The sequence below is a fragment of the Vipera ursinii genome (genome assembly GCF_947247035.1).
Source record: "Vipera ursinii genome assembly, chromosome: 10".
Classification (NCBI taxonomy): domain Eukaryota; kingdom Metazoa; phylum Chordata; class Lepidosauria; order Squamata; family Viperidae; genus Vipera; species Vipera ursinii.
In genome coordinates, this window is record NC_139520.1 from 19634140 (window position 1) to 19660418 (window position 26279).

At 44.6% G+C, this 26279-nt stretch overlaps 2 protein-coding genes across 3 annotated transcripts; both read left to right on the plus strand.

Moving 5' to 3' along the window:
• The first annotated feature begins 779 nt into the window (after positions 1-779).
• Positions 780-26176, plus strand: LPCAT2 (lysophosphatidylcholine acyltransferase 2). 2 transcript variants are annotated; one of them, XM_083370641.1, is made up of 15 exons: positions 804-998; positions 3263-3450; positions 8163-8302; positions 11318-11535; positions 11686-11798; positions 12886-12946; positions 13334-13392; positions 14662-14696; positions 14977-15031; positions 15588-15670; positions 16783-16908; positions 17738-17891; positions 23716-23814; positions 24864-25005; positions 25756-26176. In XM_083370641.1, exons 2-15 carry the CDS (start codon positions 3409-3411, stop codon positions 25989-25991), a joined length of 1563 nt encoding a protein of 520 aa, XP_083226767.1. In that variant the 5' UTR covers positions 804-998; positions 3263-3408; the 3' UTR covers positions 25992-26176. The 2 variants fall into 2 exon arrangements, with proteins under 2 accessions (XP_083226766.1, XP_083226767.1); XM_083370640.1 differs by lacking the exon at positions 3263-3450 and having other exon boundaries at positions 780-998.
• On the plus strand, positions 17926-23703 carry LOC310645148 (calpain small subunit 1-like). The gene has a single exon (XM_083370642.1). It carries the CDS (start codon positions 18399-18401, stop codon positions 19293-19295), a length of 897 nt encoding a protein of 298 aa, XP_083226768.1. The 5' UTR covers positions 17926-18398; the 3' UTR covers positions 19296-23703.
• Positions 26177-26279: the final 103 nt, after the last annotated feature.

A 26279-nucleotide genomic window follows, 5' to 3' on the forward strand; every position in this document is an offset into this window, starting at 1 on the left:
CCAGGTAGGTAAAATGAGGACCCAGATTGTTGGGGGCAATTAAGCTGACTTTGTAATAATGCCGCTTGGGGGTGTGTGTGTGAAAGCCCTAATAAGCAGGCATATACATAGAATGAAGGCTACTGCTAAGCTTGTAAGCCGCCCTGAGTCTTCGGAGAAGGGCGGGATATAAATGGGATTAAAAGGAAAAAAAAATGATTGAGAATCTCCATAGACTTTGGGTCAAGTGTTTTGGCAAAAGCCAACCTTCTCCAGAGCGTTCAGAGGCTTCCTCCTCTGGCTTCCAAACGTTTACCCCTTACCGCAGGGGTCTTCCAACTTGGCCCTTTGATGATTTGTGGACTTCAACTCCCAGAATTCCTCAGCCAGCGTGCACGCTGGCTGAGGAATTCTGGGAGTTGAAGTCCACAAGTCATCAAAGGGCCAAGTTGGAAGACCCCTGCCTTACAGAATGCCAGCCATTTTCCTACCATTTCCTACCTTCTTCCCCTCGCCGAAGTGAGTCGAGAGCGGGCAGCCAAGAGTTCCCATTTCCTACAGCCCAGATCTTGGCTTTCTCCCTCCGGGCTGCCTTCCAACCAGAACGAAGTTAGTCATCCTGCAAGGAAGACTCGCAGAGAAAGGGAGTTGGGAGGTAGGGAGGGAAAGGCTTTCCTCGTTCCACCTTTACCTTTCGCCCACCCCTACCCTCCCCCCCACCCCAGGACCGGGTCAGGTCGAGGTGTGCCGCGCAAGCGCCTTGCAGCCCGGGAGGGGCGCTGCCGGCGCCGCCTGCGCCTTTTCTCTTTTCTTTTCAGCACCCGATGCCGCTTGGCACAGAAGCGGTGGCGACGCTGGAAAGCGCCTTGCCAGCCGGCGCCATGGGGAAGCTGCCTTCGCCCAGCCCGCCGGAGCAGCAGCGGCTCTTCCTCCTGCCCAGGCAGCAGTCGCTGGCCTCCCCCTTGGTGCTCAATCCCTTCGTGCAAGAGACGCGTCTGGACGCCAAGGAAAAAACCTGGGTAGTTTGGAAACGGGGGGGGTCGGGAGGCAAGAGCGCTTGGGGCAGGCGCGGAAAGAAAGGCGCATGGGTGGGGGTGGTGGAAAAAAGGAAGGGGACTTGCGGGGGTGTGTGTGGAAAAACAAGTGGGCTGGGGGGTTGGGTGGGGGGGAGAAGCTGGTGCCCCAAGCTGGAGCAAGGCTAGAGGGAGAGCCAAAGGGGTAAAAGGCGGTTCCTAGCCATCTCGTAGAAGGGATGCGGTGGCTCAGTGGGTTTAGGATGCTGAGCTTGTCGATCAGAAGGTCGGCAGTTTGGCGGGTCGAATCCCAACTGCCGCGTAACAGAGTGAGCGCCTGTTACTCGTCCCAGCTTCTGCCAACCTAGCAGCTTGAAAGCACTCGTCCCAGCTTCTGCCAACCTAGCAGCTCAAAAGCACGTAAAAATGCAAGTAGGAAAATAGGGACCACTACGGTGGGAAGGTAAGAGCGTTCCGTGCGCCTTTGGCGTCTAGTCATGCCGGCCACATGACCACGGAGATGTCCTCAGACAAGCGCTGGCTCTTCGGCTTTGAAACGGAGATGAGCACCGGCCCCTAGAGTCGGAAACGACTAGCACGCATGTGCGGGGGAACCTTTACCTTTAGCCATCTCGTACCGTTTTACATCTGGATTTGAGGGGATCCTTTGGGGCTCTCTGAGCCTGGGTGGTTTTCTTGCAGACGTTTCATGGCCCAAACTAGGTAACTTCATCAGTGCTGCTGATGTTTCCTAGTTTCCTGGTCACGAAAAGTCTGCAAAAAAGAACCAAAAACACCCAAGCTCGGAGACTACCCTGTTGCTTGTTCATGGCTTTCCTTGGAAGGCCCTAAAACAGGGGTGTCAAACTCAAATTTCATTGAGGGCCACATCAGCATTGCACTTGCCCTCAGGGGGCTGGGTGGGTATGGCCAGGGTGGGCGTGGCCTGCTGGGTGGGCGTGGCCAGCTCTACATCATTGGCATCAAGGGTGCCTATGGGGGCCTGGGCAGGAGTGGGACAGATCTGGGGGTCTCTGGCAGAAGGAGGGTCTCTGGGCCAGGGCCAAGGCAGTGGGGGCTGTTCCCTCACTGTTTCCAGGATGGCTTCGCGGGCCACATGAAACCACTTCGCGGGCCGGATCCGGCCCCCCAGGGCCTTGTGTTTGACACATCTGCCTGAAAAAGTCGGGGGGGGGGAGAAAAAAAACACCCCCGGACTGCTCTGCGTGTCTCCTTGAAGCCTCCTGAAAAAGCACCTTTGGGATAGCTTTGACCCGGATGGCTGAGAATCTCCGTAGACATTGGTGGTTGCTTTGACTTTTGAGCGGTGTGTAATTGGGGTAGGGGAGTTGGGAAGGAGTGAAGGAGGCTTGAGAGGAAGAGATTTTTTGACTGGCAGGTGTTTTTTATTGCTTTGAATTAAAAGGGGACTTTTGGGGGGAGTAGAAAAAACTTTTAGGGTACTATTGAAGCTATGCTGGCCAAAGTTTTACTCTTTGAGTCCGCTTAGCAACACCCCTCGCCGTGGCCCTGGTGACTTCTGTCCACAGCCTTCTTTAGAACATAGAGTTGGATGGGGGGGTGTCTAAAGGTCATTTAGTCCAGCCCCTGGCTCTGGCCAGGATTGCAGTGCAGAGGGCAGCCCTTAGAGGAGGCTTTGTCTATTCTTTCATGTATAATTTTGAGAGTTTTAACATCAGAGATAAACTAAAAACAGACCACAGAATGAAAGTAAAGAGAAGAAAAAACCAAAAGTGCAAAAAGAGAAGCAGAGAAAAAGCGAAAGATATAGAGTGAAGAATGATACAAAGACATCAAAAATTATTTTGTTTGCCTTTGCACCTGTTTTAAGTCTGTTCTGTTGTTATTGGCCAGTATAACTTTTCATATATGGATTAAATGTGCAGCTGCCAATGACTCTGGAACAGATAGAGACAAAATCTTATTTGTGTTTTCTCCAGATCTTGTTCAGCCTGTCTTTATTTTTCAGTCCTTCCTCACAGTGTTTGATTTTCACTTTTGTGTTTTTTGCATTTTCAAAGATATACCTTTTGTGCAAGAGTATGCCAAGAAGCTTTGCTAGAATTTGGTCCAAAGTTCTGGATTTTTTTTTTAAAAAAAACAACAACTCCAAAGGTACAATCTAACAGAGATAGACTGCTTCAGCATGTGGAGGTTCCATGTGATTAATAGCCTTTGATTGATGTTTCTGCTGACTTGCTCCACTCTTTAAAAAGAAAGGTTGATTAAACCAAATATCCTTTCTGCAGCTTGTTCATGAGGAGGGCTGCACCTGTTGGACTTGTGCTGAGGACAGTGCAGCCTTTTGATCTCCAAATGTATCACCCTTCCTGCTTACGGTTCTTGCAACACTATTATGAAATAAGTGCCTTTTCGTACAATTTCATCGACACACATGGAAGCGAATGTGAGAAATGTTCTTGTTTTGCTGAAGAAGGTACAAGAAGGGAACAAAAACTCAGACCCTTAGAAGAACAAGATCTGAATTCCAAAAGTCCTAAATTCGATATTTAACTTTTTTTAAAAAAAAAATTCTGATAGAATAAGCCCTTTTACAGTAGACTTAACAATACAGCATGCTCAGCCGTTGTCTCTAATGTAGCTTGACCTCTGACCTTGGGCTTTATCTGGTCTTCGTTTCCCCATTTCTGAATTGCAAATGTTTTTTAGAACTTCCCCTTTTGCAAATGTTTATAGCCAAGGACAGGATGTTCCTCGTTTAGCAGCAAGCAGAACTTATTAAACAGGAATTACTGTGGAAGTTAGACTGGTCTGCCTCTTTTAATAGCAATTCATTCTGTATGCAAGTCGGGCTTCAAACCCTGGCTTATGTTTCAGTTTTAATCAGTCGATAGGAGGATGGTTTCCTCTGCTCTATTGACAGTTGAAACTTATTGGTTTTGAATCTCTGCAGCCAGGATTTCTCACGCTTGTAGTGAGATTTATCTCGTATGAAATCTTGGTTCACAGTTGAGCTATACCAGGGGTAGGCAACCTTGGCTCATTTATGACTCATGGACTTCAACTGCCAGAATTCCTGAGCCAGCATGGGGGAACGATGGTCCCTTCATGACTCGTGGACTTCACCTCCCAGAATCCCTGAGCCAGCATGGCTCAGTATGGAAACCTCTCCATTTTTCCTCAGCATGGCTGGCTCAAGAATTCTGGGAGTTGAAGTCCATGAGTCATAAAAGAGCCAAGGTTGCCTACCCCCGAGCTACACAAATACTAGTCTTAACAAGAGTTTACAGAAAGAGAGTGTCATTTGGTCTGTCATTTCCGTCCCATGTGATTCTAAATTTGGTTGACTCAGCCTAAATTCTGGCAGGGAAGTTTTTGAAAACAAAGCTGGGTGAGAATATAGGTAGTCCTCGATTTACAACCACAATTTTTTTGTTGCTAAGGGAGACAGTTGTTAAGTGAATTTTACCCCATTTTACGACCTGGCCACAGTCATTAAGCGAATCATTGCAGTGATTAAGTTAGTCACACGGTTGTTAAGTGAATCTGGCTTCCCCATTGACTTTGCTTGTCAGAAGGTCGCAAAAGGGGATCCCGTGACCACCACCCCCAGGACCATCATAAGTATGAGTTAGTTGCCAAGCGTCTGAATTTTGATCACATGACCATGACAAATTCATGACCTTGACAAATTTTGATCACATGACCATGACAAATTCATGACCTTGACAAATTTTGATCACATGACCATGACAAATTCAAATGGCAACTGACTCATACTTATGACAGTCGTGAGTGTGAAAAACAGTCCTAGGTCACTTTGTTCAGTGCCGTTGTAACTACAAACAGTTGCGAAGGGAACTGTTGTAAGATGAGGACTATTTGCAGAGTGGGTGCTTAGCAAAACCAAAATTCATGAAAATGTGGCTAGTTTTGTTGCTAATATTAGCTACATATTGCAGGGACCATTCCAAACTCTGGCTAGTTTTAAAACACAGATTTAATTCTAATGAAGCTGCGGTTTCCTCTATTTCTTCGCTTGTGGCTTTCTTCAGAAAGCAGGTATAACTTGATATTCTAAGAAAGTAAGTCCACATTCTTCAATGCTTCCAGATTATCCTTTCGGGTTTTTCTCCCAGAAGGTTTTCAATTCTTAAAATCTTGCCAGCCTCCTAATCACGAAGCCCTTGCACCAAGTTAAACATCTCCCATTGAAATAAAAGTGTGTGTGTAGGGTGGAGGGGAGAAATCTGTTTGATAAATGCAAAGAGGAAAAAGTTTTCTCTTGAACTTAATTGCTAGCGGTTTTGGCTTGCTTGCTTGCTTATAAACGAGACTTTATTGTAATTCATAGGGGGACAATTCATGCCCCCTTCCTCTTTTTAAGTTTTTACTGCAAGTGGTTTTACCTTTCCAGTTATAGCAGCGTCGGGTGCAGAAGCTTTAAGATGTATGGATTTCAGTTCAGTTCAGCATGCTGGCTGGGGAATTCTGGGAATTGAAATCCACGTGTCTTAAACTTGCTAAGCTTCAGAAACTCTGAATTATACGATTCTCATACTGCTTTTTTTTAGCGCAAAAAAAAAGCAGGTCAAAATCAGCCACAAGCAAACAGTTCTGAAAAATGCCTCCTGGGCCAGGGGCAATGCAATTGAAAGCCTGCCTTTTGTACTCTTAAGAGATGGTGTTTTCTTGTTGTCACTGTCTTGGAACACACCCTTTGGCATCCGGCAATCCTTCTGCCTCAAACCCTGAAGTTTGTTTTAGACAGGAGATTGGGCAGATCTTGTAAACCTGCCAGCCAGAAGGACATTTCACAATTTCCCTTGTGAGCAATCTGCATTCCACTTAGCAATATCATTGGTGATGTATTATCTTTAGAGGAAGAGAGACAACCTGCTGCTTTAGCTGCAGGTTACAAACAGATGTGGCGCACCTCGCAAAATCTCCAAGCAATTGCAAATGTGGGGAGTTGAGTTCCACACCTCTTCGTAATAATTTGCAAATTTGCGGTATATAAATAAAATTATTATTATTATTAAATTATGGGAATTGAAATCCATATCTCTTTCTAATAATTTGCAAATTTGGGGCGTTGAAGTCCATACCTCTTTGTAATAATTTGCAAACTTTGGGAGTTGAAATCCATATCTCTTTCTAATAATTTGCAAATTTGGGGAGTTGAAGTCCGTACTTTTTTGTAATAGTTTTGCAAATTTTGAGAGTTGAAATCCATACCGCTTTGCAATAATTTTCAAATTCTGGGAGTTGAAATACATGTCTCTTAAACTCACTGAGCTTGAGGAACACAGAGATATATGATGCCCAGACTTGTTTGAAGGAATATATAGAAAGTCCTCAACTTACAAAGGTTGTTTAGTGACTGTTTAACGTAACAACTGCGCTGGGGGGAAAAAAGACTTATCATTTTTCACATTTAGCACTGCTGCAACATCTCCTTGGTTGTGCGATCAAAATTCAGACGCTTGGCAACTGACTGATATTTATGACGGCTGCAGTGAGGTCATCTAATCCCCTTCTGTGACCTCCTGACCATCAAAAATGGCCATAAAATGGGGCAAATTTTACTTTACGATTGTCTTGATTAGCAACAGAAATGTTGGGCATAAGTTGAGGATTACCTGTGGTTATAAGATTCCACTTAACAACATCTTCAGGGCTACCTCATCATCTTTTGCAAAGAATGAAAGCTTTGCTCTACCCTTCCTTTTGCAGTGGTAGCTGATTTGAACTGGCTTGTAGGAAGAAAATAATATGATTTAATCCCCCCCTTTTTTTTCTTTTGAAGAAAAACCCTTAGTATGCTGGGTCATTACTTCCCATATCTGATCCTTTTAAACTTGAAAATATGGAACATCAGGAACTTTTCTTCGTGCTCACCTTGCCGTTGTGACCCCTTCATTTAACCCAACGTTGAACTTAACTTTTTGCGATCAGATGCCTTCTAATCACATCTGACACTTCAAAGAATATTCCCTTCTTTTCCCCCCCCCTCTGCCTCTGTCCTTTTAAAAAGGCTCGCCATGAATTGGCAATATACTGTCTGCCTTAAGCATTGCCAAAAGGAAAAAAAAGTCTTTTATTTTGGGGGAGGTGCTGGACTGCATATTAGTATACCTTTAAATTAATATTTAACTACTTTTGACATCTGCCAAGTTAAAAGGCATTCTGAAACAAAGCATCCTACTATTGAGAAGGTTTCTGAAATTTGCATTAAACCTGCTTTGCAAGGGAAGGTTGCCCATTAAATTACTGTTAACAGGATGCTGTTTTCTATGTGTCTCTGGTTGATTAGTGGATTGTGACTTAACTCAAGTCATTAAAAAGCTACTTACATTTTCCAAGTTTTTGTCCAATCAATATTTGCCTGTAACTTACTTACTGTATTCAGCATTCACTGATGATAACTCTCTCCTTTATGAATTCCCCAAAACTCTGGTTTTAAAGCTAATGACATTCACAGAATCTGGTGGCAAGGAGTTTGATTTGCAATGTATTTTGAGCCACAAGAATTTAACTTTCTCATCCCAGTCATCTTTCTGGTTGTTGCATCACCTGCATTCAAATGTGATGTGATCGTTTCATTTCATTTCATTTTATTAAATTTATATGCCGCCCTTCTCCCTGAGGACTCAGGGTGGCTCACAACAATAAAAATTAAAAAACATAGAGTAAAAAATTTAAAAAGAGAATTAAACAATAAATACAAAATTACAAAACAATTTAACCCAGTAAAAAGCCTAATTAAAAATCATAGTCAGTCCAGGCCCGCTTGTTGGAACAACCACGTCTTCAGGTCACGGCGGAAGGACCAAAGGTCAGGGGCCATCCGCAGCTCTGGAGGCAACTCATTCCAGAGGGTCGGCGCACCCACAGAGAAGGCTCTCCCCCTGGGGGTCGCCAGCCGGCATTGCCTGGCCGACGGCACCCTGAGGAGGCTGACTCTGTGGAAGTGAACCGGGCGATGAGAGGTTGACAATGGCAGAAGGTGGTCTTGCAAGCTGAGCTGAGCTCAGTTCCCAGACTCTCACATACTGTTCCAGGAACATCACTTTTTAGGGGGGGGGAAACCCTGTAGGAAGTGATTCTAGTTGAGAATTTTTAATTTTTCTTAAGAATTCCAGAACTTGTCCAGATGTCTCTTTAACATTGTCCCGTCTTTCCCAGGCGTTCTTCTTGGGCCTTATTCTCCTTCCTCTACGCATTGTGTTGGTCCTGCTCCTTATAATCCTGGCATGGCCTTTTGTACTTCTGGTGACATCCCGTGCCACTGAAAAAGGCTCGGTGCCACTTCGAGGATGGAGAAGGTAATATGGGAAATGTCTAAAGACTGTTGTTATTTTTTTCATGGAGGCGTGAAACAATTCACCTAACGTCTGCAATCTTCCTGGATCATTTATTATCAGTAACGTCTTAATTTTCATTCTGCCATGAAATTGAAGTTGACTCTGCATAAATCACCTCCTATTTATGTTTGTAGATGTAGCTTAGGAACCCAATGATGCTCAGAGGCCTACAGGTAACGAGAAATTTGGACCAATTCCAACATTTAGGACCAGCACTGGACTAAAAGCTCACAAATATGCAATGTTGGACTTCATTTTGTCCTGTTTATAGCAAGCAGAACTGTAGGATTGCAATGCTTTCTTTTTCTTTTCCTTCTGAAAAATGAATCTATATGACTCTAAGCTTCCTGTTTTAAGACTGGAAGACGTGTGTCTCGGTGTTAGATGACACGTGTGCTGTAATGGTGTTAATGAGAACAATGTTTATTTGATAACTATGTTTATTTTTTTCCAGTATTCAGACATCTGTCCCAAAACTCTGTATTTCTGTCTGTCCACCCATTTCTTTTGACTTTGTTAACTGATCTCTTGCAATGATACATAAATATTAGTGCAAGAAATACCATACTTTGTATGGTATTATATAAACGTAACAATGAATGAATCCATATGATGCTAGACTTCCTGTTTTAAAACTGGAAGATGTGTGTTTTAGTGTTAGTTGACGTGTGCTGTTATGGTGTTAAAATAGCATCATAAATACAAGTGGTCCTCACTTAACGACTGATCACTTAATGACAGAGTATTCCCCCCCCCTGTCAGTTCTGGAGTTCTGACAGCTGTACACCCACCCACTTTGCTGGTGGTCACATGATCGCATTTTGTGTACTTGACAACCAGCTCATCTTTTATGATCGGTTACAATATTCTGCAGACACTTCACGCTATTTAGGATTTTTCTGTGCTGGAAGTTGGCTGTTTTGTCTGTTTTCTAGCAACCCCCCCCCAAACAAACACCTCCATGGAAATACATGGATTCACTTTATGACTCCGTCGTTTGCTTTACCACTGCCACAAAAAAATGGTGGTAAAATTGTATCACTCGCCTGGGTGCTTTGACTTAGGATTGTCACGAGTTAGGGCAGAAAATCTTGGGGTCCGTTAACATCGTAAGTCGAGGACTTACCTTTACAGGACTCGGTTTCCCTATGTAAAAACCCAGGAGAGTTTTTCCCTGTTGCAAATGGAGAATTCGATATAGAAAAAGGGATCTTCTACATGGATCATAAAATAACGGCAGGGCAGAAAAAGCAGAGATCTCTGCTAAGGTGGCAACTTCTTCCTAGTTTCCTGAGTTTTGAGGTTTCCTGCTTCAGTAACCCCCAACATGACTTTAATAGACTAGACTGGCATAATGAGTAGAGAACATCGCTTTCTCGGTGAGCTTAATAATTGCTATTTTCTACCCAATCTTTCTGGAACACGATCACCCGATAGATTTATCTGGCTAGCACAGCGTGGTGGCTCCCACCATGTTATTCCGAAGAGATTGAGTGATCCATTTTATACTTCCTTTGTAGGACAGAGGGAGGGACTAATTTTTCCTTGCTGAGCCTCATCTTGGTTTCCTTCGAAATACATCAGATTTTTTTTTAAAAAAATAGTTTTTTGCCCAGTCTAGTAAACGAGGGCTAATATCGACTCTATTATTTGCCTTGAATTTTACTGCCCCGTTTTATGGTTTTATGGCCAACTCTATACTTTTTATACTGTACCTGCGTAGCTTTGTGGGTTTGTTTGAGTTGTAAGTTTTGTTTGCAAATAGTTTGGTAATAGTGTGATAGGCTGTTCTCTGGCCCCCAACACCCCAACCAATGAAAAGGTCTGGAAGTAAATAAATAAAGATGCAAATGAATAATTAGGACAAATACTGACTCACTGGGTGGGAATTGCATTTGTCGATTGTGCCAGTCGAGCTTATGTAAATCTCGGAAATAGCTTCAGGATTTGCTTTTGTACAAATGGGGAGAGGAATCTGGCGTGGAGCTATGTCTTACAGAGTTAGGGGAAATAGAGGAATACTGTGTGTGTGTATGTGTGTGTGTGTGTGTGTGTGTGTGTTGTGTGTGTATACAATTCATATTTACATTTGAGTCAGTGTTGATTCTGAGCAACTTCCTGGATAGGTTCTCTCCCTGATGTTTTCTTGGCAAAATTTCAGAAGTGATTTTCATTGCCTCCTTTCTTGAGAGAAGGACTGGCCCAAGGTCACCCAGCTGGCTTTGTGCCTAAGGCGAGACTAGAACTCACAGTCTCCTGGTTTGTAGCCTGATGCCTTAAAGCAGTGGTGGGCAATTATGGCCCCCTTTACGATCTGTGGACTTCAACTCCCAGAATTCCTGAGCCAGCCACGCTGGCTCAGGAATTCTGGGAGTTGAAGTCCACAAGTCAAAAAAGGGGCCATAATTGCCCGCCCACCCTCGCTTTAACCACTAGTCCAAACTGGCTTTGGGTTGCACCTCTTCCCTTTAATTACAGACGACGCTTCCATCACTAAGGTCATTAAATGAGTCGTTGTGTGATTGTTTTTATGACCATTTTGGCCGTGGTCGCTAATGAATCAAGCAGTTATTAAGCAAATCTGATTCTCCATATGGACCTTGCTGGTTGGAAACACACACATACACACACCCTGGAAGGTCGCAAATGGTCATCACATGACTCTGGTCATGCTGCAACCATTGTAAACAACTGCAAGTTGCCAAGCTGGGCCAGTCATTCTTTTAGTGCCATCGTGGACACAGAAGGTTGCTCAACAAATGGTTGTAAACCTGTAGTTAGGAATAAAATGTCTGCAAGCAAGCCACCACGTTCAGACAACCTTATCTATTAATTTTTGTACACCTCAAAGAAGAGAGTCCCTGTTTCTGACTTTGGTGTATGGGAAATAGTCCCCTGGAATGATGGAAGATGAATGTAAGGAAGGATGGCTTAGGAACCGATAAAATAACAACTCTCTCTTTATTTTTCTGCAAGGAGACTATCCAACACTGGCCTTATCATCTTTGGCCAAGCCTTGTTCTTTGCAATGGGATTCCATGTCAAAGTCAAAGGGAAAGTCGCTAGTCCTCAAGAGGCACCCATCTTGGCAGTAGCTCCGCACTCGAGCTTTTTCGACAGCATCGTTTGTGCCGTGGCAGGCTTGCCCTCCGTGGTCTCCAAGGAAGAGAATATCTGGGTGCCCATTTTTGGCCGTAAGTGACCTGGCAAAACTGGAGCAAAGCAGCACCTTTCCTTACCCTCCTTTCTCTTCACCACTTTATTTGTAAATTATTATTATTATTATTATTATTATTATTATTATTATTATTATTAATTATTATTATTATTATTATTTTGAACAGGGTTCCTTGATGCCCTCCAGCCTGTGCTGGTCTCACGCAGCGACCCAGATTCTCGGAAGCATACTATCCACGAAATAACGAAACGGGCAACCTCAGGAGAACAATGGCCTCAGGTACCATGGCCCATTTCTTTAACTCAGCCACTCTTCGTATTCTCAGGAGCTTCGGAAAGCTTCAGGGGAAGGAAGCTTTGCTTTCCTGCAGAAAATAGCTGAACTATTTTTTTTTCTTGGGGAAGAAATAGGTTGTGGCATTGTTTCAAATCCCTCCTGGCTGGGCCTAGCTGAACCTGACCGTTTGGTTTTCCCTAAGCTTGCATTGGCTTTGCATTTCTTCCATCCTGTTTGCAAAAACAAGCCAAGTTTAGTGTGTGGGGGGGAGGGAAGCAAAACAAATGGGTCTTGAATCATGGTTGACGTGGCATTCAGAACACAACAACAGAGTTGGAAGGACCTTGGAGGTCTTCTAGTCTAACCCCCTGCTCAAGCATTTCAGACAAGTGTCTGTCCAGCCTCTCCTTAAAAGCTCCAGGGATGGAGCACCCACAACCTCTGAAGGCAAGGCTTTCCGAATCGTTCACACCATTAGGAAGTTTCCCCTTGGTTCCATGTTACTTCTGTCCTTGATTAGTTTCCATCCATTGTTTCTTGTCCTGCCTTCTGGGGGATTTTTACACTTTGTATGCCATGTAGCAGAGTGAGCACCTGTTACCCGTCCCAGCTTCTGCCAACCTAGCAGTTTGAAAGCACATAAAAATGCAAGTAGAAAAACAGGGACCACTACGGTGGGAAGGTAACAGCGTTCCGTGTGCCTTTGGCGTCTAGTCATGCCGGCCACATGACCACCAGAGATGTCCTCGGACAAGCGCTGGCTCTTCGGCTTTGAAATGGAGATGAGCACCGGCCCCTGGAGTTGGAAACGACTAGCATGCATGTGCGGGGGAACCTTTACCTTTACCTTTATGGTGGAATTAAGGTGGTCAAGCAGGGGACCTGACTCTTCTCTGGAAAGACAGAGAAGCTGAAGCTTAAATATGAGAAGAGGGGAAAAGAAGCTGAGGAATTATCACTCAATCAGGCCAAATTTGCAGAATAATTAAACATGAATGATATCTCTGTTTTTCTTTCTTTCTTTCTTTCTTTCTTTCTTTCTTTCTTTCTTTCTTTCTTTCTTTCTTTTTCTCTCTCCCCTGCATTCCAGATAATGATTTTCCCAGAAGGGACATGCACAAACCGATCGTGTTTGATCACTTTTAAACAAGGTGAGGAAGGCTTTGCTGGGTGACTTATTTTGGAAAACCAGAATGAATAGCTCAGGCTGTATGTCAGACATTTCAAAGTTTGTTATGGATGTGTTAGAATTTCCTGTTTTTCTGTTACAGCAATGTAGTTGAGCAGTAAAGCACATGGCGATGGTACTCTTTCTTTGCTCTATGTGGTGCTTTACATAAACAGAATTTCTAATAGGATGCCACAAGGGAAAGAGAGAATGAGGGGCTGGGTCAAATAAAAAATGGCCTCCTTCGTGAACATTGGGGAACTTTTTGTCATGTTTGTTTTATTCTGAGGTCAATAGATATTATTTACTTTCTGTGACTTTCCCAAGATAAAGATGCAGGGACCTTCCAACAAATTGCTTTTATTTTCAGGAGCTTTTATTCCTGGGGTTCCTGTTCAGCCTGTGCTTATTCGCTACCCCAACAAGCTGGTAAGTTTTGAATTCAGACAGAAGGAGATTCTCTCTTGAAATTCCTTTGCAGGCTTTGGTCACTGGGGAAATTAGCTCAAATATGCAGGTAGTCCTTGATTTACGACCAGTTGCGTAGCAACCGTTCAGAGTTGCAACGGATTTGTTAGAGTTTCCTGTTTTCTGTTGCAGTAATATAGTTGAGCAGTAAAGCACATGGTGACTATACTCTTTATTTGCTGTACCTTGGACTGCTCTGACCCAAGATTCAAATTCATGTGACCAACCTCAAGCACTCGGCAACACAACTGTGTTTATGGATGCTGTTTGAAGTGTCTGTTGCTCATGTGACTGGTTTTTAACTGCAATTTTACCAGAAATCGGCTCTTCCAATTTTCAGCAAAACCGTACCCATACAAGATCATTGGTTCGCTTAATAGCTGTGGTGTTCGCTTAAGGACTGCCACAAAATTGGTTGTAAAATTTAAGTTAGTCACATGGCTGACCCATTTTGCAACCCTCACAACTTTAAGACCGTGATGTACAGGATCCATTAGGATCGTCAGTCTAAGTCTAAGATAAAATAAGATGTAAAGTTCAGTCAAGAAATCATGTTTGCCCCTTTCAAAGACCCACCACTGGACAAATAATTAAATTTTGTTGCTTGCAAGGACACCCTATGGAAGCGTTTCCTTCTGTTGTGCTGGCTGGCGATTCTGTGATTTAAATTACCATTCTGGCACCACTGAAACACAAAGTTTTTGATGCAGGGTGGCTGAGGGTTCCCTTAAAATGTATATCATTTTGCACCAAATTTCGGAGACATTCAGTGTGGGGTTTTTGACTTACTTAGTGATGCAGCGTCAAATGGAATGACTTCACTGTTGACAATGAAGTCAAATGTATGTTTGTGTGAATGCCTTTCGTTCTGTTATTGCTTCCTCAGTTACTGCTCATCTCCTTGTCTTCTGATGTTAAAATTCAATCACTGATAGATACATCAGCAACACACCTGTTGTTGTTACTGAAATAGTCTTGTCTGCAAAAAAAAAGTTGTTAAAGAATTTCTTTATCCCTTGAATAATTCTGCAAAGTTGGCCACCCAAACTTTCTGCCCTTAAATTTGGTGCAGGCCTTCAAAAGACACAGCTATGCTCCGCTTCTCTGCTTAGCCACCGGTTTGCTGTTGAAAAATCTTTACTTCCCAGCCTTGATTAATTTTGCGATCATGTCTTCTTATTGTCTAATAAATCCTCTCTCTTTTATTCCCTGTCATTTAATTCCTCCAAGGACACTGTGACATGGACCTGGCAAGGATACAGCTTGTAAGTCAAATCTTTTGAACAGAAATGTACTCATTCGTGTTCGGTTGAATTAGTTTAATGCAACAGTTTTGAGCTTTGTTGCCTTTTGAAAGTAGTTGCACAGATCAAAGGGTTTGTGGTGGCAGCTGTCAATAATGATAATGATGGAGCAGGTGATCCTCCTCCTCCTCCTCCTCTTCTCCTCTTTCTCCTCCATCTCCATCTCCTCCTCCTCCTCCTCCTCTGAATGCTGAATGCTTCAGAGCAACTTTTTAAAATATTTCCCTTCTTTCTTTTTCAGCAAGCAGGCATTGGTGCTGACTTTGTGCCAGGTCTTTACGAAAGTTGAAGTGGAGGTAGGAAAGAAAGATCGCTCTTCAGTCTGGTTAAGCAGAATAAATTGCGTCCATTTCTTGCTTATTGGGGGGGGGGGGGCGTGGAGGAAGAGAAGGAAAGAGAAAGAGAGAAAGGAAGGAAAGAGAAGGAAGAAAGAGAAGTGAGAGGAAGGAAGAGGAGGGAAGGAAAAAGAGAAAGGAAGGAAGGAAGAAAGAAAGGAAGAAAGAGAAAGAAAGAAAGGAAGAAAGAGAAAGGAAGGAAGGAAGAGAAAGAAAGAAAGAAAGAAAGAAAGAGAAAGGAAAGAAAGAAAGAAAGAAAGAAAGAAAGAAAGAAAGAAAGAAAGAAAGAAAGAGAAAGAAAGAAAGACCTTTTTATTCTCTTTTCGTGTTTTAATTCTAAGATTTAATTCAACATGGTGCAAAATAAAACCTCATTTTTTTTTGAAGCAACGGGTTTTTCTTTCTTAAGTATGTAGCCCCCTCTTGTGGCAGACAGAATTATCTTCCCTGACTGAGAAATGAATTCACACTGTTGGATCATTATGCATCTTTTACTGAAGTTGCCCTTATTTTTCAGTTTCTTCCTGTTCACGTCCCATCTGAGGCAGAAAAGAAAGACCCCGCCCTTTTCGCTAACAAAGTCCGTAACGAAATGGCAAGGTCAGTATTTGTGGGGGAATATTTATTTAAGGGACGCGGTGGCTCAGTGGGTTAGGACACTGAGCTTGTCGATCAGAAGGTCGGCAGTTTGGCGGGTCGAATCCCGAGTGCCACGTAGCAGAGTGAGCGCCTGTTACTCATCCCAGCTTCTGCCAACCTAGCAGTTCGAAAGCACGTAAAAAATGCAAGTAGAAAAATAGGGACCACTCCCGTGGGAAGGTAACAGTGTTCCGTGCGCCTTTGGCGTCTAGTCATGCCGGCCACATGACCACGGAGACGTCCTCGGACAAGCGCTGGCTCTTCGGCTTTGAAACGGAGATGAGCACCGGCCCCTAGAGTTGGAAACGACTAGCACGCATGTGCGGGGGAACCTTTACCTTTACCTATTTCTTTATTTGCAGTGGAGATCTGCGTGCAGGTTGCTGCATCTTGACTGCAACTATCTAGAGATAGGTGGAAAGTCTGGATCTGGGAGCACTAATGAAGATCCTTCCTTCCTTCCTTCCTTTTCTCATCTTCCTTCCTTTTCCCTTTGTCTCCTTCCTTCCTTCCTTCCTTCCTCCCTCCCTCCCTCCCTCCCTCCCTCCCTCCTCTTTGTCTCTGTGTCTCTTTCTATCTCCTTTCTTCCTCCCTCCCTCCCTGCTTAACGTTTTTAGACTGTGGGAAATAACAAATCAATAGATTTGGAACAGCTTGCCTTCAGAACTTGCGGGTGCTTCATCATGGGAGGCTTTTAAGAAGAGACTGGACAGTGATTTGTCCAGAATGATATAGGCCTTCCTGCTTGAACAGGGGGTTGGACTAGTAGACCTTCAAGGTCCCTTCCAATGCTTTTATTCTGTCATTCAGAAGAATTACCGCTTGAAGAGGCGAGAAATTTCTTGCAAAGACCAACGAAATGACTGCATTGAATGCATCGGTCTTTTTCCTGGAGAGCCTTGCGATTTTTTTTAATATGTTCTTATAGTTTTATATCAAATATGCTTTTTATCTGAACGTTGTTGAAGTTCTCCAGGTGTCTCCTCGCAACAGTCAGCTCAGCCATGGTGTTTGGGCGGCTGCTTTGAGTTTGGTGCTGAACTGATTTTTGTGGACGTGTCTTTCCATCGCAGCGCTTTGGATGTGCCTGTCACAGATCACACCTATGAAGATTGTCGGCTGATGATTTCGGCAGGGCAGTTAACTCTCCCCATGGAAGCTGGTTTGGTGGAATTCACAAAAATCAGCAAGAAGTTGAAGTAAGTAGGAGAGCTCACCTCACAGGGCGGCCTGTCCTGGGAAAAACAGGAGAAGGAAGGAATACTGTATTCCCTTTTTTTCCCTGGAGCAAGTGGAGGCAAAGCTTTGGACCGCAGTGCCTTTGATCTTTGCTTTTTGTTTGGGTGTCTCTTTTCACTTCTTTCAAGGCCAGAAGGGCTTCTGTGGGGTGCAGATGGATTTTTGGAGAGTGGGGTGGGGGCGAAGACCAGCACTTGGCTTTTCAGAAGGCCAGATTCCTATAAGTAAGTAAGGAAGGAAGGAAGGAAGGAAGGAAGGAAGGAAGGAAGGAAGGAAGGAAGGAAGGAGGAAGGAAGGAAGGAAGGAAGGAAGGAAAGAGGAAGGAAGGAAGGAAGGAAGGAAGGAAAGAGGAAGGAAGGAAGGAAGGAAGGAAGGAAGGAAGGAAGCAAGCAAGCAAGGAAGGAAGGAAGCAAGGAAGGAAGGCTGGCTTAAACATTTAAAGATCCAATAAACTATGGATATGGCAAACATTAAGAGCGGAGTTTTCAGGCACAGCAGTTGCAAAGGTGATGAATTGCATAATTGCACAGATTTGTTATGCATCATATATATCTGGTCAGAAGCTGCTTCTTCTTTTTTTGCTACTTTTCTCCTTTGTGCATGTATGCCATAAAGAGATCGAACTGCTGCTTGAAGGGGTGTTTCTGATTATGATAACTCTCAGAGACAGGTCTCTGTCTGGTAAATGTGAATTGGTTCACGCTTAGTGAATAATACATTCTGGCTTCCAGAGCTGGGTTCCCCTTGTTTCATTTCACCCCTTCTCTTCCTCTCCTTCTTTTCGGACAGCCTCAAATGGGACAGCATCCGCGAGCAGCTGGATCAATTTGCAAGGATCGCCAGCATGTCCAAAGGTGGTCGGATCGGGATCGAAGAGTTTGCTAACTATCTGAAGCTGCCAGTCTCCGATGTCTTGCGAGAGCTGTTTACTCTCTTTGACAGAGTAAGTGTTGGCGTCTCTTCCTCCCAAGGGTTAAAACAAACGAGTGTTGCAGTGTTTGCAGAAATGAAGCTTGTGACTGAGAGAGAGAGGGGGGGGGAGAGAGAGAGAGATCCTGTGTGTTGTGTATAAAGAAAAAAGAATTTTAAACACATAATATAAAACAGATGAGACGTTCTGCAATTATTGAGCTGAGGGGGTGGGCTCTAGGATTCTTAGAAAAAAGAGCCAACAAACTAGAGAAAAGATTTAAGAGGGAGGCAAGATCAGGGTTTGCTTGAAAAGTCTTCCCCCTTCCAAGTTTGCAGAAGGAAAATTCCACCCTGGCTGGCTTGGGCGAGGCCCCGTGCCCACAATAGATTCCAGCTGTGGAAAAATGACGTGTGCGGACATGAGGGATTGCAATTTCCTTTGGCAGCAAATCCGTTCTTGCAGAACACGCCCAGCTCTGCTCTCTTCACACACACTCGGAGCTCCTGAAAGACGCTGCAGGCTCTGGGACTCTCCGCCATGTTCCTTGCTCAAGCTTTGCTAGATGCCGCCACCGGTGGTGGTGGAAGAGGAGGAGGAGGAGGAGGAGGTGGTGGTGGAGGAGGAGGAGGAGGTGGTGGTGCTGGAGCCTTCCTGAAGAACTTGGGAGGTGGTGGAGGCACTGGAGGTGCCCTCATACGAGGCCTTGGTGGACTCCTGACAGGAGGAGGAGGTAGTGGTGGAGGAGGAACAAGTGGTGGTGGCGGTGGCGGTGGTGGGGGTGGCAGCAAAGCCAGCAACGTTATGGGTCTTCTCGGAGGTCTTGTGAACATCATCAGTGAAGCGGCAGCTCAGTACAAACCAGAGCCCCCACCAGCCCCTCGCAGCCATTTTGCCAACGTGGAAGCCAACGAAAGCGAGGAAATGCGCCAGTTCCGCCGACTCTTCGCCCAACTGGCAGGCGACGACATGGAAGTGTGCGCCACCGAGCTGATGAACATCCTCAACAAGGTGATGGCTCGCCATCAGGATCTGCAATCCGAAGGCTTCAGCCTAGACACTTGCCGAAGCATGGTGGCTGTGATGGACAGCGACGCCACCGGCAAGCTGGACTTCTACCAGTTCAGGTATCTCTGGAACAACATCAAGAAGTGGCAGTGCGCCTTCAAAGAGTACGCCAGCCCGTCAGGCAGAATCGAGATGAGGAATCTGCCCACAGCTTTCAAGACTGCGGGGTTTAACCTCCACGAGCAACTCTACGCCCTGATGATCCGTCGCTATGCCGACGAAGACGGCAGCATGGATTTCAACAACTTCATCAGCTGCCTAGTCCGTCTGGATGGAATGTTCCGGGCCTTCAAATCCCTGGACCGAAGTGGTGATGGAAAAGTCCAGATGAACATAGAAGAGTGGTTGCAACTTACCATGTACTCTTAAAACAGCAAGGGGTGGTGGAATGTCAAAGCAGTGGTTGGCTCTCCTTGGACCGTACCATTGATGGGGGGGGGTGTGAGGGAAGAGGGAGAGATGGGAAGTAAAATTGCTTCTGCCCAGACTTGAGATAAACCTTCTTGCTTACAGGGAGTGCTTTTTGGCTGATAGCACCTTGAGATATTGAGATTAGCCGATGCATGCCTTTTCTAAGAGTATTTGCTTATTGCTTATGTTTTGGTCCGGTTTGTTCGTTCATGGCTGTGCCTGAATTCTGCAACAGTATTAAGGTTGCAAACTCACATTAGCAATGTTGGAAGTACACGGGAACCTGTGGGTTGTTTCATAGGAAACTGGGAGGAAAACCCAGTGTTTTATTGCCAAATAAAATATAGCCTGCTCTCCTTAGGTTAAAGGCTATGTCATGGAAAATGAAGCAACTCTTATTATCATTATTTCAATTGTTTCCCCCTTTCTGCTTTAGGAGAGCGTGTTTTGATCTCCTTTCCTTATTTCGCTCCCACTATTGTTCTTATCCTCTCCTCCTATATTGATATTTTGGGATTCTAAGCCCCAAATAATCCCTGGTCTTGTTAAGATAGTTCTTTAAAAAAAACAACAAGAAAAGTCTAACTGACTTTAATTTACAGATGTTTCTGTTATTGGACATAACCTGGAATCTCAGTTATCCACGGAGCTCCTTTCTCCTCAGATCATGGATGGGCACTCGGGACCCTGAACTCATTTTTGAAGGAATAAGATTAGGCTTTCCCAACTTGTTGGCCTTTAGAGTCGTACATCTACGTTGCCATCATAGTTCAGTAACGGTCACTTTGGGGTGATGGAAATAGCACTCTGGGAGATTTGAAAAAACAACGGGTTGTGTAAACGCAGCCAGCCGGAGGAAGATGGCGTTTGCAGCTTCTGGGTTAGCAGTTTCTCTAACTTGCTTTTGCTGAGCACCGGTTTGTTGCAGAAAAGAATCATAGCACAAGTAGATCTTTTCTGACTTGTCCGTCTGTTGCAAAGAAGAGAAAATAAACTTGGATTATAACGAAAAGAGAACACTGTGGATTGTTTGATTGTTTTGTAGCTGTCTGGTCAAAAGGGGCAGGGAGTAATACACTTTGCTTTATTATACTTTTCTTAAATAATAAAAGCCTACAGATTTCCAAAGAAATCCTGCTTTGTATGTGTGGGTTGACATAAGACTCTTGACCATCTTAAGCTGTGAGTATCTGCGGCAGGTGGAGAAATGAGACCCTGGGCTAAACTTGGTTATTTGTTTTTGACCTGGAAAACTACTTTAGAAGTGTTTGTCCTTGTGGTGACCTGAACAGACCCAAATAGAACATCTCTGGAACAGATCCTAAGCTTGGCCTTATAAAAGAAAAAAAAAGGAGACAATCTTACAAGGAGCTAAAGATTCACCCAGTGAACTTGATGCAAATGTAGTTGTGTATTTAGAGAGCTGCTTTAGCCAAGGAATAAGTTTAATTTTTCCTTGCCAAGTTCCCAGTGCAAATCTTTTTGAAGAGGCGGGGAGCCATATTCAAATACTACTTTGTTTTTAATTGCTCGTCCCTGCTTTAAGGACAGAAATGCATGCGCATTTTGGTTCTCTGTCTGTCTGTCTGTCTGTCTGTCTGTCTGTCTGTCTCTCTCTCTCTCTCTCTCTCTCTCTCTCTCTCTCTCCCTCCTGCGTATTTCTTTGAAAGCAAAACCAAGTCTCCCTTGAGAGTCAAATAGCACTCTTGATCATTTCCTGGGCTGGTTTCTTGGCAACACATCCAAAGAGCCTCCCTCTGCTTTGGGGCTAAGATGTCGTCTGCCTAACAGCTCTCGCTTGCAGCTCTGAGGCTTCTGAGTGCTACCCTTGCCAAGTCGTGGCCTGGTCTGACTTTGCCTTGGTCGGTTGGGATCAGCTGTGGCCAGCCAGGTGCTGCTGTCTGCTGCGTCACAAGAGCGGCTGCTGATCTTTGTAGGCCAAAATCAGCATTGCTGACAAATGCACCCAGCAACAAATCCAGCCCTTCCCTTCCCTTCCCTTCAAGGGAAGCTTCCAAGCGGCAGGACTGTCACGTGGAGCAGAGAAAGTGGGTGGATGGCAGTCCTGAGCCAGCTGCTTCCTTTCCAAAGAAGAGTCAAGAATTTGCCCTGGCAGATCAAGGGAGGTGGAAAAACCGCGGGCTTCCTGGACACCTCTTTAAATCCTGAAGGCTTTAAGGATGTTCATTTCAACACCACAAACAGTTGCCGTGACCTCTCCCCCCCCCCACTCCCGGCTCCTGAGAGGTGGGGTGTTTTGTTGTTGTTTATAACCAGGTTTTTCCATCTCTTCAAAGCAAAACACTCTTGATTTTGGAGGGCGAAGAGAAGCACAGATTCCCCGGCAGCTAACATCTGCATCAAGGCTTCCTTTCTGTCATGAGTTTGCAGGGAAATGTGACCACACGGTCATAAACTCTGGGTGTTTATGGAAATGGACTTGGGGGACGGAGGGTAGGGGGATGAATTAAAATTTTAGGAGAGGGCTTCAGACAGAGCGTCCATCTGGAAGGTGTCCTAGTCCACGTTTGGCCTCGCAAGCCTCACCAGCCCAGGTAGTCGAGAACTACCTGCAACCTTGTAAGGATGATCCAGGTGGGTGTTTTTGTCTGCATTCAGGGGTTCCGTTCAGAAAAGGAACCGGATCGGATAAAAGTCCAAGCCTATGTTGCTCGAAAAGTTAACCAAACTTTATTTTTCTTAAAGCAAAAGCTTTATTTTTTTCTTTGCCCTCCTTTCCCCCCCCCACCCCTAGCAGAGGTGATTCTCCCTACATTCAAGAAGGAAATTGGAAGTTTTGAAGTGCTGCTCCCACTGTGGGTTGCATTCCGTTCTCCTTTGACACCAGGAATGTAATCCTCTCCCTAAGGCTGGTATGCAAGTCTGTAAGCTTAACCCTTCCTGTGCTGTAGCTGGCAGGTTGAAACAGGGTATAGTCCTCTGGGCATGAATGCAAAGCCAGGAAGTCCTTTCAAGGGCGCCCCTCCCCGCCCCCAGTCTGTAGTGAATAACTGCAAAATACCATGTCTCTTTCTTGGCTCTTACAAAATCTGGTTCAGACTCTTGGGATCTGCCAAGGATCTGTTCTCACTGGGTTGCTCTTTTTACTGCTGCTATTTTCATTACCACCATGATGATTTTTAATATCCCGTTTTTATTTTGCACAATTCAGTGCTCCCACCACGTATTTTCCATACAATGTCCATTCTGTGTGGTGGGTCTGCCTCTGCCTGGACCTTCCTCGGTTGCCCCTGAGTCAAATCCAATACTGAATCTGTCCAAATGATATACACGTTACGCAGGTTCTCTGCACAGAGGCATGCAAGTCCCATGATATCATGTCCGCATGTAACATCTGAGGGCTTGTGATGAATTGTTCTCAGGGATGACAACTGCAACCAAAGTGGAGGCAGCCAGAATTGGTTATTCTGATTGTTTTTCATTATATTGCTTACATTGATATGGTGGAAAAACTTTTGGGAAAAGGGTACAGTAGAAATGCCACCTTTGGTTAAGCTGCCACCATTTTTTCTTCTAATTTCTTTATAACTTAATAATTCTATTTTACATCGCTTTCTTGGGCAACCAGTCAACTCTTTGCACTATTACTTTGATTTTATTACGTTTTACAGGCTCACTTAAAGAACACAAAAAAACCCCCAACCAACTTAATAGCGATCACATAACACACTGACAAATGTCCTCCTCTCAGCTTCAACACATGACAACAGTAACTGCATCCTACTGTGATCTGATCGGCTCATTGCCAAAACAAGGTGACACCTGATTGGGGTTCACATACTTAACATTAATAGTAAATACAGCTTCCATTTCTACTTTCTACTCCATTTTTCCAGCCATTTATAAAAAATATCCCATGTTTGGAAATAGTCTGTATCTTCTTTCCCTTTCATTTTCAGTGTGAGCCTGTCCATTTCCGCACAATCTACGGTTTTCCTAATTATGTCTTCTTCTGATGGTGTTTCTTCATTTTTCCAATTCTGTGGAAATGCAATTCTCGCTGCTGTTCATTAGTTTGAGTATTTCAACTGCACCTACTTGAGCTTAGTTATAGTAGGGTGTATGAAATGGAGGGGTGTTCACAAGCTCGCCTGGAAGGTAAATTCGAGTAGTCAGGTGTTATGCCTCTGTTGCAGTTCCTTGAGTCAAGATAAATGGTGGAACCATTTAGGGAAGCTAGAAACCTTTGGCCAACCACAATTAGTAGAACGGGAGAAAATGGAAGTCAACAAGTCAAGATTGCTTTCTTGTTGCAATGGATGTTTTGAAGGGCATCAACCAAACGGGTGTGGGAAAGAGACACGCCAGCATCACTGAGTAACTTCAACGACGTTTGCGACTGTTGTGTTTTGTTCAGAACGGCGATGGGACCATAGACTTCCGAGAATACGTGATTGGTTTGTCCATCCTGTGTAATCCTGCCAACACGGAGCAGACAATCCAGATGGCATTTCAGGTAAATCCACTTACCTGAGGACTCCAGGTGCAGCACAGATCTGTAATTACAGGTAGAGCATATCTGTGGGTGGAGAGATTCTGTGCAGAGCCCGGCCACCAGTCAGATCATCCCTGGGAAAGATTGGGTGAGAGCAACCTTGTTAGTCTATAGCAGGGGTCTCCAAACTTGGCAACTGTAAGACTTGTGGATTTCAACTCTCAGAATGGTTGGCTGGGGAATCCACCAGTCTTAAAGTTGCCGAGTTTCGAGACCCCTGGTCTAAAGCACTCCAAAGGGGATGACAGCGTCCTTTTCGACTAACAAATATAAACTTTCATTATCTAGATCTCATTAGGAGAAAGCTTCACAAAACGGTGTGCCATATATTTATTTATTTCCGTTCTCAGTCCTAAGGTGGTCTGTGTCTTCCTCCATCTGGGATCCTCTACCAGGATCCTGGGAATTGGAGGGTTCTAGACTGTGTATTAGCTGTTTCCAGCCCTGCACTCTTCTGGATAGAAAGTCCTGAAGGTGTTCCTGGGATCTATTGGATCCAATCTCCCAGCTTAGGAGACACAGTCCTGAGTGCTCCTGCCCTCTGGGACCAAATTGGCCTTGATTTCCCAGATCCTCTTTAGTTCCTCCTTCAGGTTCTGTTACTTCTCCAGCTTTTCCTCCTTCCTGACGTTGTTGTCCCTTGGCACTGCTACATGTGTTAACACTGCTGTCTTCTGATCGGAAAAGATGCTCTTCCTGATTTCTGGAGGGGAAGCCATGATTTGGGTGGTATTAGGTGTTCTTCTGAGAATGGGGCTACGCGACTCTAAAGTAGTGAGCAGTTAATAGCAGGGAAGGCGGTCCTTATGGGACCCAAGTCTTCCACCACCCCAAGGTGAATAGCAGAGTCTTCCAAAGGGGTGGACAGAATGCCATTCCTGTGATGGCTTTAGAAGAAATCTGGGAAGAGTTTTCCAGGCATTCAAAGGTTGACTTGGAGATGTCTGAGCTTTATCCTCCTTCCCAACAGACCCGTCAAATCCCTTTTCTTCTTCTCCTTTATCCTCCAGCTTTTCGACATTGATGAAGATGGCAGCATAACAGAAGACGAATTCGCCCAAATTATCCGTTCATCACTTGGTCTTCCTGACCTTGATGTTTCGAACCTCTTCAAGGAGATTGATGCTGATCACTCTAACAAACTCTCCTATGGTAAGGAGGCCAAGTGGGAATTAAGGAAATCAAGTTTCGGGAGTACCATTGGGAGGAGACTTTGGGGTGTGATGTAATGGCGTGATGAGGGAAAGAACTTGGGTGAAGAGATGCTGCAAAGGGAACAATCAGATAACAGAATACCAGAGTTGGAAGGGACCTTGGAAGTCCAATCCCCGGCTCAGGCAGGAAAACTTATACCATTTCAGGCAAATGGTTTTCCCATCTCTTCTCAAAATCCTCCCTGATGGAACACCCACAACTTCTGGAAGCCAGTTATTCCATTGATTAATTGTCCTCGTTGTCAGGAAGTTTCTCCTTAGTTCTAGGTTGCTTCTCTCCTTGATTAGTTTCCATCCATTGCTTCTTCTCCTGCCTTCAGGTGCTTTGGAGAATAGATTGACACCCCCTTTTCTTTGGGGCAGCCCCTTAGATATTGGAACACGGCTATTGTGTCACCCCTGGTCCTTTTTTCATTAAGCTAGATAAGAGGCAGCATAGCCCACAGCTGTATAACTGGCAGGGCAAGAGACCCTTCCTAGTTTTTTCAGCTGTCAAGGAGATGGGGGAAGGATTTTATTTTTCAGACCTGCAAAGTTCCGTCAACGTAGCCTCACAATAAAGTTGACTTGGCTCAACTGTGATTCCTAGCTGGTTTGCCCCACGTGTTGCCTTCTCCTGGTTTAGTGTGAACCTCAGACCAGCCCTCATGTTTTAAATAGTGTTGTTCGTTCCTTTATTATTTTTTAGAAGAGTTCAAGGATTTCGCCGAGAAGCATCCTGAATATGCCAAGCTGTTTACAACGTATCTTGAGCTGCAACGCTGCCAGCTGTTGACAGAGGCGGAATTCGCTTCCGGGGAAGTCAGCCCTGTCAGCCCAAGTTCTCTACCTTCTTCTGAAACAACTCCGGTGCCAAGGAACAAAGTCTGCCCCCTACCGACTGAAGACGAGCATTTAAACATTTCAGATAAAAAAGAAGACTGACTCTCAAAAAGCCTAACCTATACATTTATTTAAGCTGCAGAAGGATTCCTTTTTATTAAATCCAAATCTTGGTGGGAAGCCAGACCGAGTAAAGCAACATTTTGCTTTCGGAATGCATGCATTCGTGTACTGTATGTCGAGAAGTATTTTTCAATAAATAAAGTTGGGGAAATGCTTTGCTACTTTTTTATTGAAAAGTTTTAACATACATTTTATCTTTAACAATCCCCCCTCCCCCTCCCCTACCCATCCCTCCCTACCCCTCCCCCTCCCCCCCCACTTCCCAGA

What these genes read in the sequence shown, in the direction of transcription:
- LPCAT2 (XM_083370640.1), top strand. Translation starts at nt 804, where the DNA reads ATGCCGCTTGGCACAGAAGCGGTGGCGACGCTGGAAAGCGCCTTGCCA. An exon ending in ACCTGGCAAGGATACAGCTT is followed by an intron (nt 14,697 to 14,976) that starts GTAAGTCAAATC and finishes TTTCTTTTTCAG; the next exon opens with CAAGCAGGCATTGGTGCTGA. An exon ending in TTACGAAAGTTGAAGTGGAG is followed by an intron (nt 15,032 to 15,587) that starts GTAGGAAAGAAA and finishes CTTATTTTTCAG; the next exon opens with TTTCTTCCTGTTCACGTCCC.
- LOC310645148 (XM_083370642.1), top strand. Translation starts at nt 18,399, where the DNA reads ATGTTCCTTGCTCAAGCTTTGCTAGATGCCGCCACCGGTGGTGGTGGA.